General features: G+C 42.6%; 1 protein-coding gene across 3 annotated transcripts in view; it reads right to left on the bottom strand.

Annotated features, from left to right (window-relative positions):
- CNNM2 (cyclin and CBS domain divalent metal cation transport mediator 2) overlaps positions 1-14,578 on the bottom strand; it is a 152,872-nt gene that overhangs the window by 14,282 nt on the left and 124,012 nt on the right. Inside the window, exons 5-7 of one of the 3 annotated variants that reach the window (XM_082644235.1) lie at positions 4,976-5,069; positions 4,502-4,633; positions 2,037-2,102 (exon numbers count right to left, since the gene is read on the bottom strand). In XM_082644235.1, coding sequence (XP_082500361.1) covers positions 2,037-2,102; positions 4,502-4,633; positions 4,976-5,069 — 292 coding nt within the window. The remainder of the gene's footprint in view (positions 1-2,036; positions 2,103-4,501; positions 4,634-4,975; positions 5,070-14,578) is intronic. The other 2 variants (XM_082644236.1, XM_082644237.1) reach the window with 2 other exon arrangements.

The raw sequence follows: 14,578 nt of genomic DNA, 5'->3' as shown, positions 1-14,578 counted from the left end.
CTCAGGATCAAGCTACTCTGTACTTGTGATAACTTCCCACAGGCTGATGGATGGAACAGTCTGTGAAACAAGGGATCCCACCGTATCCCTGGGCTTTAGCCCCAAATCTACAGATACTTCTGAAATGGTGTTCCCTTCGGTGGGTTACAATTTAAGGTTATAAAAACAAAACGTTTAAAGGGCAGTTTTCTTACCGATCAGACCCTGTGCATGGCCAGATCGCCGTCTGAGGCCTTAGGCAGTGCTTCTCAATCTCCTGTTATTTTCTCCTGAGGAGGATTACAGGGCAATTTCTCTGGTCTCCCAAAGTATCTAGACTCCCAGTCAGCTTCCTCTCAACCCACTGCCCTCTCTTTTCTGAGAGATGAACCCTCTCCTTTGCCAGGAACCCACTGCCTGGCGTCACAGCCAGAGTCTGGAGCAGCAGACCGTTTTCCAGGACCTCTTCTGCAACTTGACAGGAACCAGAACAGTCACCTTTCATCGGCGTGTGGGGAGATGTGCGAGTCTTCATACCAAGGAGAACAAAGACCTTAAGTGGCCTCCTCCCAGTGCAGGTCATGTTTTGTTGCCAAATTTATGTGGCAAGGTTTTATGACAATAATTATGAAAAAGACTTTCAATTTTAATTCCTCTTATGCCTTCTCAGAATTGTTTTTTGGTCTTGGCTTATTTTATTCATCCTACCTAGGGATGCTTTCATTTGCTAGTAAGCTAGAAAGACACAATAAAGAAACATTCCCAGCCTCCTCCCTGAGAGCCACCAGGCACCGTGTGGAACTGGCTGGAAATCACTGGTGTAGCTCAACCCCCATTCATCAGGTATCATATTACTGTAATGCCAGCACCTTGAAGGCCTGGACCCACAAAGTGGGTTTTCCCATTACTAGGTCAGATGGAATGGGCAGAACTAAGAAACCTCTAAGTTCTACAGAAAAAGTAAGACACAAATGACATTTCCCCGAGCTTCGGCCAGAAGTCACTTTACTTCAGCATCCGTGACATTTTAAATTGGTAGCAGATGCCAGCAAATAAAATGGGGAGGAAACAATACAAACATACATATAAATACATATTTGTGTATACATGTATATTCTGTCAGCTGATTTGATTCAAATAGCCCCACGAGTAATATCTTATGCCCAAACACCCACAATTTTTTTTTAAGAGCAAAGACCTGAGGGAACGTTAGCTTCTCTCTAAGACAAGTATTGCCTCCTTTGCCGAACATCCGCATTTTAAGAGTTTTGCAGAAACTGGATTAAGAAATGCAAATCTCACCAGTCAGATCTTAAAATATAAGCTGTATGGAACAAAATAAACACAGAAAAGTTGTACTACCAAATAGGAAAGTCCAGCAATTTTAATTAAAGAGAGATTAAACCTCTGCCTTTCTTTTTTAGCAGCTAGACATATTAGCCAGGCATGACCATACTCTCCTGCAGGGCAATAATCAGCAGTTCGTTAGGAATGTGCACAGTACTAATTTCAAAACAAAGACAGCGAGACAGGAGAAGTGGGGCCACCTGCCCGAGGAAGGGTGGAAATACATGCACCTCGTTCACATGGATGCCACAAAAAGGACCAAAGAAACAGAGATTTTGGGGCCTCACCAAGAGAAGTTCATAGTCCTTCAGCCTTTTGGCTGAATGTGTTCTGCAGAAGAATCCTCAGGTTTGGGGCCTCTGCAAATTCCATGCACCATGACTTTGCTGGGGTCACCAAAAAACCAAAGGGCAGCCTCGAAAATCCAAGGTCAGCAGTGTGGATGGGTCACGCAGGGAACCCATATCAGACGCACTCTCCCCTTCCCGGTTTCAGGATTCCCTTCCCATCTCCCAAACCCTTTGCGCACCTGTTGTGGGCTTATGCTGTCCTGGATAGCTCACTATTAGTCACAGAACCATGGAGTTTTAGAGCTCAAAGAAGAACTGAAAATGGCCTTGACCAAATAAAGGGAGCAGACCCGGCCAGCTGGGCTTTGGTGGGGTCAACGGAGGCAATAAGAATTATGAAAAGGAAACATGCAGAATTACCTGGAGAACCTGCTGCTAACAACTCTGTTCTGCTGACAACAAAGGTACGAGACAGGGACAAAGGAACTGAAAAATGGAGAAAAACAGGGTGAGACCATATCAAAAGGCAAGAAAGGAGCTCTCTGTAATCAGGGGACAGGAGTGGATACCTGTTCTACCCATAGGAGTGTTCAGTCCCGGAAATGCAGAAGACTACATGATATTATATAAGTCAACTGAACACACACTGCTTTCCAGGAAGAGGAACATAGGGAGGCTGAAATCGGGAGAAATCCTACTCACAGGCTTCTTTACTAACCTAGAAATCTCTTAAGCCAGTAGTACCCCATTGCAGTTTATAGCTCAAAACATGCTCTTAAGGACTTCAATCACAGCTAGCCACGCAAAAGTGGAGCTTGATTCATCAACTGCCCCAAGAGCATGACCCAAGCTGCCTGTGCCAGCACCTCGATACCTGTTCACAGCACAGCCTACAGCGTCCCTATCTGTGGCAAAAAATTATTCAATTCATTTACATTCTTAATTGGTCTGATTGTAACTTTGACCAGATGCTTTGAAATTTCACAGTATTCCACAGCAATTCAAAGTATTAGAGGAAGGTAAATAAAGAATATCATATACAGATTTCTTGGGAATGGCAGACCAGTCGATCAACATGGCCTACCAGGCAGGGGTCATATTTTCTGGGCAGGTTTTTTTTTTTTTTAATTGAGGTATAATTGACAAATAACTGGGCCGGTCTTGACAACTGATTAGTGTAGGGTCTTTCTAGGCAATCAACATTAATAAATAGAAACATTACCTTGGGATTACTATACTTATTATTGCATCTCAATGAATATACAAAAATCCCGAATCCTCAATGTAAAGTCAAGTAAAACGCTAGGCTTTGAAGTAAATAAGATGCCGTTAATGAAATTCTCTTCCTTCCAAGCATTTCCTACCACATTAGGTAGGAAATTGCAGCCCCACACACTTCCTATATGGAAGGCCTGCTCTTCAATTCCTTTCCTGAATGTGATTTACCCTATATAAATCCATGGTTTAATATGAACTGGGCTAATATTTAGGGTTCAAGAACTAGTGATGCATAAAAATGTACAAGTTACTCCTCTAGCTGTCCTTTCAAAGCCACCTTACATACCTGATTCTGCTAACCTGGGGCAAATTTGAGGGTGGTTGCCAAGCAACAGTCACAATCTCAACACCTACTTGTGTTATACAAACATTTCCTCTTGTGCTTTAAAGGTGACAAAGTACTCATGTGAGTATCATCACATTCTATTCTTCTAACAGCCACAGGAGGTAATCTTATACCCTTTTAATAACGAGGAAGCCAAGGGCCTTTCTCAGTCAGATAACCCATAAGTGGAACTCCGGCTGTCTCCGAGGTCTTCTTGGCCTAGTTAAGAATCTCCCCGTCCTCTCACTAGCAGTGAAAACAGAAGATCACCTTGAAGTTGACAGCAGACACCCACTAATTAAGTGGGGTTAGACAGGCTTGTGTTCACACTGGGTGCTAGACAATGGGGACACTGGCCCATGTGACTCAAAAACCTGCACCAGGATAGTGAGCAGATGCATCGGGGACAGGGGAGGTTTAGAAATGTCAGAGAATTCTTGACATTTCCCTGGCTTTCTAACTGTAACATCTCTGGGCGCCTGAGATATTGTGTGGACGAGTAGATGAGGACCAGCGTCACAACACAGACTTGTCTGCAGGTGGCCCCTCCCCCTTTTGAGACTGGTTTTCAGAAGTGACAGCGTTCTTTCAGGATCGGCTCTTTTAAAGTTTGAGGTTTATAAAAGGTTATTTCCTGGCACAGCATGTCATTTGGGATTTTGGCCACAAGGTGGTACTGCAGCCCCTGTTTACCTGCCGGCCCCGTTCCAGCGGGGATCAGGTAGCAAAGCAAGTGGTACAAAGAGGAACCATTCAAGTCCCATCCCAGAGGTGAGCCAAGTATCCGCGTCCGTGTTCCTACTAGAACAGACACCGCTTTCTGGCATCTTGGGCTCAGAGCACTAGGTCGATACCCCGTGGCACACCCACCCTTAGTTGGCTGACTTAACTGGCCAGCTCTCTAAGTTGAGAAGAGCCGGCTATAGGCAATGGATATATATTAAAACCTCAACTATCCTCAGAAAAATGCAAATTAAAAAACATCCAGAATAGTTAACATCTAAAAGAGTCAACAGTATCAAGTGATGGATATGGAGCCACTGGAACCCCGGTCAGCACGGGCAGGAGTGTGACTGCCTCAGCCACCCTGGGAAACTGTGGGGCTGCAGCTCTTAACGCCGACCCCGCCATTCCACTCCTACACATACACCCAACAGAAATGTCTTCACCAAAGGACGCGGACAGTGTCGCAGACACACAATTCGGAGTGGCCCCCAAACAGGAAACTACCCCAGTGTCCATCTGCAGTGAAAAGAATAAATGCACTGCTGTATATTCATACCATGGAACACCGTACAGCAATGAGAAGAAACAGAGTATAAGCTCACACAGCAGTACAGATGAGTGTGCCCAGGACAACACTGGGTAAAAGCCGCCAGACTCAATGCAATATGTCCTGTATAATTCCATTTACCTGAAGTTCAAAAAGAGGCAAAACTAGTCAATGCTTATAAGTCAAGACAGTGGTTACTTTGGGGAGATAGTGACTAAAGGGGAGGGTGGGGGGAGGGTTCTCTGGGGTTGGTGATGTTCTGTCTCTTGATCTGGGAGCTGGTTTACACAAGAGTTCAGTTTGTGAAAATTCATGGAGGTATATATGTATGATGTGAGCAGTATTTTTTGTATACATGATACACTTCAATATAAAGTTCAAAAGTAAATAAATTGGGGTAGCCGGCAGGTACAGAAAGATGACAATACAAGGGCATTATTTCCTAAAACCTAGCCCTGCCCTGAGGCTGAGAAGGAAACTCACCTGGGGAGGCCGTAAGGGCCATTACACCATAGTATGAAAAAGCACTGGCTTCAAACTTCATACCTTCTTTCCCAGCTTCTACTTCCACTTTCCCCTGTGAAAAGAAAAAAGGGAGCATGTTCAGTCCAATTACATGAATTTCTTTGCAAACTCTATGCAAGATTTAGTCCTTCCTCAGATTTTTGTCTAAACTCCTTTCCCAACAACCCCAAGGAAGTAAAAAAAAAAAAAAGCCTCAGATAATCTTTCCCACTTAGATGGAGGAGAGGGCTATTTCATCTTAAATATGAAAAATTGGATTTAGCTGGAGATGCAGAGGTGAAAGTAGTGTGATGTTTAATTTCCACGAGTCCACTCAATATTTCCAAGCATCCCAGTTCGTGGGTTCTTTGAGAGCCCTCCCAGTAATTGAAAGATGGGGCTCTTGTTCCACCCGTGGGACAAACGCTGAGAAGGTGCTCAGTGACGGTCACCCAAGCAGTTCCACGGGAGCCTGAGTCGGAGCAGAGTCAGGGTCAAGGGCCAACATGGTTTGTCACCATGAAACAGGGAGGACTAAACCGGCTCCCAGCGGCAGAACTCCCTCTTATCTCCCTAGCATGGGTCCTGACCAACTGAGCAGACACGTCGCAGGCCAATCCCTGGTCATCCAGACACTCCAGAGGCACTGGGACACCATGGTACTTCTCGGCAAAGCACCTTAAGTAATCTCGTTCCATCAGGACAAAACCTCTTCTAAGGTTCTCCCTTTTCTTTCCTTCCTCTAACTTGACTACAACTTCTTCCCTCTCATCATCTCCTCTGGGACACACTGTGCCTTATTCATCCCTCTAGCCTTACGGTTCACCATAATCCTTTTCTGGGCTATTGGAAAACCCTCATGAGCAAGTTGCATTCTAGATTTCCAAGCCAAGGGTCAGAACAGCTCTTGCTCACCTTACCTATAATTATTGCCTCTCTAGTAGGAGGGTACGTTTATGGTGCATCCTTTACATGGGTAAACAAAAATTAAGCTACCATTTATTGAAGAGAAACTGTGCTGACAATTCACAGTGCTTATTAATCCATTTAATGCTCACAACTCTAGGAAGCAGACACAATCACCACCCTCTTATAAATTAGGAGAGCAGGGCTCAGAAAGATGAAGTAACCGAAGAACAAACTCTTCACCAGTATGCTACACTGTGCCGCCTACGAATGCAAACTCCATCACTGTGATCACTCCCTATTATTCTGTACCAAATTCCCAGTTATGGAAGCCCTTTCTCAAAACCCTTCTTCAGAAAACTATCTGTTGTCTCTCTTTTGGGTTTTCCTTCACTCAATGGAAAATATTACTTTTATCCATCTCCAACCAATTCTCTTGCTATAATATAAAATCAACCTGCAAACCAACAGGCACTAAAAGCCCTGACCATGCAGGGTCCTCAGGAGAGGTTGTGCAGCCTTGTGAGAAGACAGCCCTTGCTCCTCCAAGAGCACACAATCCAGAAAATGGGAGAACACATGAAACTCAACGGTGCAAGGCAGTAAACAAAAATTCTACATGAGGAAAAAGAAGAATACAAGGAGTTCAGAGAGAAAAAAATGACTTCCTGGTCTTGTATAAAGATACATTTTATACAGGAAGGAAAATCTGAGGAGGAGTAGGATTTGAGCCAAGGGAAGGGAACAGTGTTGAGGAAGGTCAGAGGTGGGTGACAGCGGACTTCCAGGCTCAGTGGGTTTGCCAGGAAAGAAGGGGAGATGGGTTTGGAAAAGCAGTTTGGTGAGGGCTTCCCTGGTGGCACAGTGGTTGAGAGTCCACCTGCCGATGCAGGGGACACGGGTTCATGCCCCGGTCTGGGAAGATCCCACATGCCGCGGAGCGGCTGGGCCCGTGAGCCATGGCCACTGAGCCCGCGTGTCCGGAGCCTGTGCTCCGCAACGGGAGAGGCCACAACAGTGAGAGGCCCGCGTACCGCAAAAAAAAAAAAAAAAAAAAAAAAGCAGTTTGGTGAGCAGGTCAGACTGCGGAGCTCCTTGAAGGATGGGCTAATGAGGTCAGGTTCTTGAGCAGAGGAATACGGTTTCAGGAAGATCAAGTCTAGACATACACGAGAGCAGTATCCACAGGGTTGGAAAAAGATCACTATGGGAGGAGCTATGGATAAGGAATCAACATAATTTGGTGAAACCGTAAGGGAGAAAGAAGCGCAAGGAGGGGCTTCCCTGGTGGCGCAGTGGTTGAGAGTCCGCCTGCCGATGCAGGGGACACGGGTTCGTGCCCCGGTCTGGGAGGATCCCATATGCCGCGGAGCGGCTGGGCCCGTGAGCCATGGCCACTGAGCCTGCACGTCCGGAGCCTGTGCTCCACAACGGAAGAGGCCACAACAGTGAGAGGCCCGCGTACCGCAAAAAAAAAAAAAAAAAAAAAAAAAAAAAGAAGCACAAGGAGAGAGAGGTAGGCATCAATAATCACAAGAGAAGTTTGCTCTGAGCGACTTGAAGAACGGGGACCCCATGAGTGGAGATGGAAATGTTGGGAGGGAGATGCATCAGTGATGGGGGCCGGGAAGAGGGGACGAATTCCCTTTAAGAAAACAAGGCCTTTTGAAGAGTCCATCAAAAAGGCTGAAATGGAAGGACGAAGGTCAGGGAAAAGGTCAGAACTGGAGATGGGGGTCTGAGAGAGGAGAAGAGAAAATGAGCAATTACAGCCCTTGACTGGGAGTAGGAGGAGAAAAAGAAACAAATATGGGACCCAAGGGAAAACGGATACGAGTAGAACCGGACAACCGTTGTCATCACAGAAGCTGGGAGAGGGAAGAACCTCAGAGTAAAGGGATGGTCACAGGGTCACCAAGGAGGGAGCCATTGTGGCCTCAGGGAGTCTTTTCCTGAAGAAATCAGACTGTGGAAGGGAAGGGAGGGCAAGAGGGACAAAGCACAGGCAGCAGGGCCACAGGGGAGCTGGCAGCAGCCTTGGGGTCAAGTGAGGCCTGTTTAGGATTAGGCAAATTGGGGCAGAAAGGGCGGAAAGTTAGTGGAGAGAGAGAAGGTGGGAACTCAGGGAGCAAAAGCCAAAAGCTGGTGGAAAGAATGGGATGCAGGGTCCCTAAGAGAGGGGGGCAGGGACACAATATTCAGAGACAATGAGCAGCAGAAATGGAGGTGCCCACTGTGTATACCTTCAGTTACTTATCCATTTCTTCATGGAGTAATCCCTGATTTTGTATCAGAGAGCTAGGATGTATGTATACGCTAACTGAAAATGTCTGCCTCAGTGACCGTAAGCTCGAAAGTGTCTGTAGGACCATCATGTAACCTGCATTTCTAGGCAGAAAATCAGGAGGAAGGATCAAATGCCATATAGCCTCATATCGACTTCCGTTTCTATGGATCTCCTGTTGATCTGGATCCTTTAATTTTTTTTTTTTTTATACAAGCTACAGGGCCTTCTGTGTTCCGTGTCCCTGCAAATGGGTGCCAGCTCTGGAACCTCTGTGCACCCTGGCCTCTCAAGAGACTCCCCCAGAAGCTGTGAGTCTGCAAATTAAAATAGGACAGCTGCTCGAAGATTTGCAGCCCCTCAGCTGATCTCTCCCTGCCCCCCAAGACAGGCCGGCAGGTGGTGGGGAGGATCCGCTATCTTTCTTCTGGAGTCTACCTAGTCTAGATCCATCAGATTACAGGCAGGTGTACTAGGTCAGTGGTTCCCAGCTGCTTGGATTCCAAGAACTAGGAAAATCCATCTTCCTTCTCAGAAACAGAGAGGGTTGCCTCATTTTTATTTCATAAAATAAAGATATTTTAAAAACACAGCTATCTACTGCGACCATCATTCCACAAAAGCCCAGACATTTTAATCCTCCAAATATAGAAAATATATAATTTCAGAATAACAGGTCTTTAAGCTGAATACACACAGCTTTATGAAGAACTCACTGCAACTGTTTTTATTTTTCTCATTTTGCCTCAAACTGGCGAAAACTTTGCCAAGTATCAGCATTTAGGAACCACTGCACTAGACTAATTTTGCTTCAGTTATAAAACTGCAGTAAAGGAGAGGAGACCTGTGGTTCTTTCAGTTCTAACATCCTGTGATTCTACAATTCCAAAAGTTTAAAAAACTGCCCAGCCCTATCTCCTTCTCTAGAGGACTGAAGCTTTCCTGGTAGGCAAGTTTTAGAAACATCCAGTGAACACATTTTTTTTTTTACTCATCTATATGTGTCAGTGTCTCAAAGAAGTGACCGTTTTCAAGTAAACCTACAGGTACACAATGCAGGGCTGCCCCATGAGGAAATGGCTTGCCTGGCCCAAGTTCAATCAGGTGTCTTCTCAGAAAATAAACTTCTTCCATATAGGGAAGGAGCTCCGTATCAATTTTACTTTTGAAACATTCACGAATTTGCTCTAGTCTAGTATATCACACACACACACACACAAAAATCGAGACAGGATAGACTCCCAAAGGAAGCTAGGGCTTCATGTTGGTAAACTGACAGAACAGGAAGAAGGCCTCACTGTCCCAGGCAAAGCTGGCTCCCCGAGTAAAGTTACTACTACAGAATCCTACCTTCCTTTGGAAAAAGGTATTAGACAACTCTTTTCAAAGTTTCTAAGCATCGACAAAGTACCCAGCAGTCACGTGCTGTACCTGGCCTCAAGGCAGAAGCCTAATCTATCCTCGTCGGCACAAACAAGATGGAGCGCTCAGTGGAAGCCGTGGACTCAAGGCTGAAGACCCTCAGATCCCACATGCTGAGCATCTACTTGGTCTCCTGCTCACTCTGGAATTGAGTTCTTTTTTTTATTTTGTTTTTGTTTTTTAAATCACCATCACAAAATAGGGTTTGACACCTAAAAGGAGGTAATGAAATGCCAAGGGCACAAACGCTAGGTTGTGTTCACCAGCACTGCCCAGTAAGAGGGGACGCACCACCCAGACATCCTCTAGCAAAATTTTTCCATCTGCAGTCCACAGATGTAGTCCTAGGACTCAGCAGGTTTGCTTCATAAACACTTAAATTAAAAAAAAAATTTTTTTTGACGGTCAAAAATTAATTTACATATATTTCAGGCTATCTGGTTGACCACCTTCTAACCAAGTACTGCCACCAGATGTCAGTGGCAGCATTTGCCTTAGTGCTCAAATCTGTTAAGTTGTTCTTACTACGTGAATCATCGTGGCTAAGGCTTGCTACTCAACCAACTGGGAGCTTGTTAGAAATAAAGCATTTCAGACTCCACCCTAGATGTACTGAATCCCCAAGGGATTCCCAAGCACACTGAAGTGTGAGAAGCACTGAGCCAAAGAGAAAGGAACAGGGGAGGACTAAACATACAAATAATCCGGTCACACCCAGTGGAGGCCAAATAACAACACAACATACTGTACAAACATACAGAGTAGCTCAAACTGAGCACAAGGCTGGAGGGTGCCATCCTTGCCAGGCACACAGGGACCTAAGTGTGCTGAATGCAAGAGCCAGCGCCAGAGCTCCCTGCTACCATCCTGGGACCAGTGGCACTTTACTGTCAGCCAAACAGTGTCATTTACACATTTAAAATACTAATTACAAACTTGTTTTCTTCATTGTTCTATGTAAGAGTTCTCAGCTGAAAGGGTTCAAAAGGATCTCATGCTAGTTTTATATTTATACATATTTAATTTTTAAAAAATAGAGTCAACACTAGGCATCTAAATAATTTTTTTCTGTAATATGGCTGTGTTATCTGTACACAACTCAAGAGTGAGGAAACATTATTCACCAGGACACGGAGACCCTGCAACTCAAAACTCCTTAAGAAGGTTTGGTATTGAAGGCTTCAATTCTCTCCCAATAACAAGTGAAATGATATTAAATATTGTCAAAGGCTGTTTAGTTCTAAGATGCTACCTGCCACCTCCACAAAAGAACAGATTTCACTCCGCAGGGAAAAACCCTTTCGAATCTATGTCAGAAGCCCTAAAGGAAAAGAGTGGATGGGGCAATTGAACAACAAAACATCTGGGGCATGAAATCAACAAAAATTAACCCCAGAAAAAAAAGCATCCCTTTCCATTGATTACATAATTGGCAAAGAAAAAAGCTATTCCTCTTGTTTTCCTATTATTCTTTATATTTACTAAAATCACAACCTAATTATGTGTTGTGTAAGAACAATGATATTTTTTTATCTGCTTAGACATTTTATTCCCCAAAGGACCAACAAATACTTCACTGTAAAATATCAACTATATATATTAGAAAAATGGTTTATAATAGTTATAATTACAGGCACACTATCTTTTTTGACATATTTTTGTACATGCTTTCTACTTCTTTTATGACCATATAATGATCTCTCATATTATCCACACTGAAATTTGATTAGCTTAGATATATGGACTATTTCTACTACTTTAATTATAATTGATAGATTTATTTGCTATAAATCTATTTGCAATAAAAAGCTTTATAAAAAATGATTTCTTGAAATGCATGTATATGAGGGGTTTTATATATTTATTCCCAAAAGGAAGCTGCCAGTTTAAGCATGTGACTGGTTTACAGCATTTTTTTCTTTTTTGTTCACTGTTCATCATGGATTTTTACAAAGATTTTTTGGTTTTGGTTTGTTTTAGAAATCAAGAATGGATGCTTAATTTTGTCCTGATATCTATTGATTTAAGCATAGGGATTTTTTCCTTTACTGCTTTCCTAATTAACACGGCATATTTTAGTTTTTTTGTCCTTCTATTAAACTAGCCCTGAATACCTAAAATAATCCTAATTCAGTCACAGCCACAGTGAATAGCTCTTTGGGTCCATTATTGGTCTCTAACTGCTACCTTTTTATTTAGGAATTCTCCATCAATGTGGACAAATGAGACTGACCCAGAACATTATCAGACTTTAGATTAGGCCATACTGTCGTAAAGAATGCATTTAACTATCAAATCATCTTGTTCTATTTGTACAATACAGAAATCGAGTTCTTTAGAGTCTCAATTTTTTTTCCCAAGCAATTCCTTTGATTCTAGCTGCTTTTTTGGGGGGAAGGGAGAACTTCTAGTTTTCTTTTTTCTCTTATCACATTAATTATGCCAATAGAATAAAGATTTTGTTCATCTTTTAGAAGAACCAATCTTGATTTTATTTATGGGATGTAAAACTTTTTCATTTTAAAAGTTATTTTCATGACACTCTGTTATTTAATTTGTTCTTTTTAGTTTGTTGCTTTGCTCTTTTTCTATTATAGAAAATCAGAGATATCTTTTTTTCTTATGTAAGTACTTAGAGGAATAAAATTTTAAACTTTGACATACTGTGGATACGGTATTTATATTATTTAATAGTCTTTTATTCTATACCTTATGTATAAACCTTTGTAAGAGAATTGCTCACAGTTTTTAAATAGCTTAGTACTTTTCGATTATGCATTTTTATATCTAATTTTATTTCATTATGATCTATGCAGGTAGTTTTATGAAATTTCTATCTTTCTGATTTTACTAGAATTTACATGTGACAGAGCAAATGACCAATTTTTATGAAGAAGTCACATAAAACTTTTTTTTTAAGTGTATTTCCCTGGCTTTATATTTAATTTTCTTCAACTTGGTTAATTTTATTTACACAATTTAAAACTCTAACATTTTTTTCTTGCTCTTTTATGATGGTGGAAAAAATTTCCCCCCAAGATTATGTTCCTACCCATTCCTACTCTTATATGTGTATTCTGTTAATTAAGGCATGTAGAGCCAATAAAGTTTTCTTTCACTATTTATTGTGCTTTTATCACAATACATTTTAGTTTAAAAATCTACTTTCTGGGCTTCCCTGGTGGCGCAGTGGTTGAGAGTCCGCCTGCCGATGCAGGGGACGTGGGTTCGTGCCCCGGTCTGGGAAGATCCCACATGCCGCGGAGCGGCTGGGCCCGTGAGCCATGGCCGCTGAGCCTGCGCGTCCGGAGACTGTGCTCCGCAACGGGAGAGGCCACAACAGTGAGAGGCCCGCATACCCCAAAGAAAAAAATCTACTTTCTCAGATAAAACTTGAAAGTGCCTTTTTATTCATATGTAGTATGTGTCCCATAACCTATAGGATATTCTTTTAAGTAAGCTTACTTAAATGGTTTGCTTTGAATAAGTTAGACTTTATTTCATCTAGGGTTTAAATTCAAAGTGATTGTTTCTAGTTATAATTGTATTCCAAACATCAATTACTTAATAAAAGAGTTTTTCTAGTGTCTGCAGAAGAAGGCAGCTTGTTGGCACTGGGGCCAGGAAGGGAAGGCAGCTACAGCTGCTTTCCTCTGGTTTAATGTTCTTGAAATGCAGTAGAACATGCTCAATAACCTGGCATGAATTTCCAATGATGGATTAGTGATATTTTAGGGTGGAATATACTCTGTAAATGGTGATGGCTATGCTAGACTGACAGGGTATTATATTTCATTTTGTCATACTCTGGGTACCTCAGGTAACTGCCTGGCCTTCAAGAACATGATTTTCACCAAACTCTACAGTTTGAACACCTCCATAAAGCCTTGAAATCTTTATAAAACTCCCATGATGGGGCTTCCCTGGTGGCGCAGTGGTTAAGAATCCGCCTGCCAATGCAGGGGACACGGGTTCGAGCCCTGGTCCGGGAAGACCCCACATGCCGCGGAGCAACTAAGCCCGTGCGCCACAACTACTGAGCCTGCACTCTAGAGCCCATGAGCCACAACTACTGAAGCCCAAGCGCCTAGAGCCCATGCTCCGCAACAAGAGAAGCCACCGCAATGAGAAGCTCGCACACCACAACGAAGAGTAGCCCCCGCTCGCGGAAACTAGAGAAAGCCCGCACGCAGTAACTAAGACCCAACGCAGCCAAAAATAAATAAATAAAATAAAAATTTTAAAAAACTCCCATGACATCGTCAGTTCCAAGAACTTGTCACATTTGTAAAAATATTTAACATGACATAGGTATTCAAATATAGGTACATGGACATAAAAACCTTATCAAAAATATCTTTAAAGATTTACTTATAAAGGGACAAGAATTATGAAGTCCCTCTTCCATAAAATCTATTTTTAGATCCATCAGCCAGGAAATGGCTTTTTTACATACCAATAGAGCATTACTGAATCAGAATTCATAAATGCTAACTATATAAAAATCAACGATTGAAAGCCACAGAGTTTCTAATATTACTGAAATTCACAATGTCAATCCTCAAAGTTCTAAATAAACTGTCTTTAAAGTCATTCCGTTTCTCTAGGTTTAAGGAATATTCACATCTAGATTTTATGAGAAACATGAATGCTTTACTCCTTCACTGTAGTAAATAAAATAAATTCCCAACCCCCTCAGAGTTTCAAGCTTGTCTATCCCCAGAGAAAAACAATTCATGACTGAATGAGACTAAGGTTAGTAGAATAATCAGGGTACTGACTTAGAAAACCTGCAAACAGAAGTTTCCAAGAAACACTATATGAAAGCAGCATATACCTGGTTAGTCCATAGACTTTTCTACAGTTCCTCACTTCTGCTTCCAGAATTCACTATACAGTCCAAACACGGGGCATAAACACAACACTTCCCAGAGTTTCTAACATCTAGACATCTGATAAGAGTTATTTTC

This window comes from Mesoplodon mirus (genome assembly GCF_964341445.2).
Source record: "Mesoplodon mirus genome assembly, chromosome: 2".
Taxonomy (NCBI): Eukaryota; Metazoa; Chordata; class Mammalia; order Artiodactyla; family Ziphiidae; genus Mesoplodon; species Mesoplodon mirus.
This window is presented reverse-complemented; position numbering and strand designations above follow the sequence as displayed.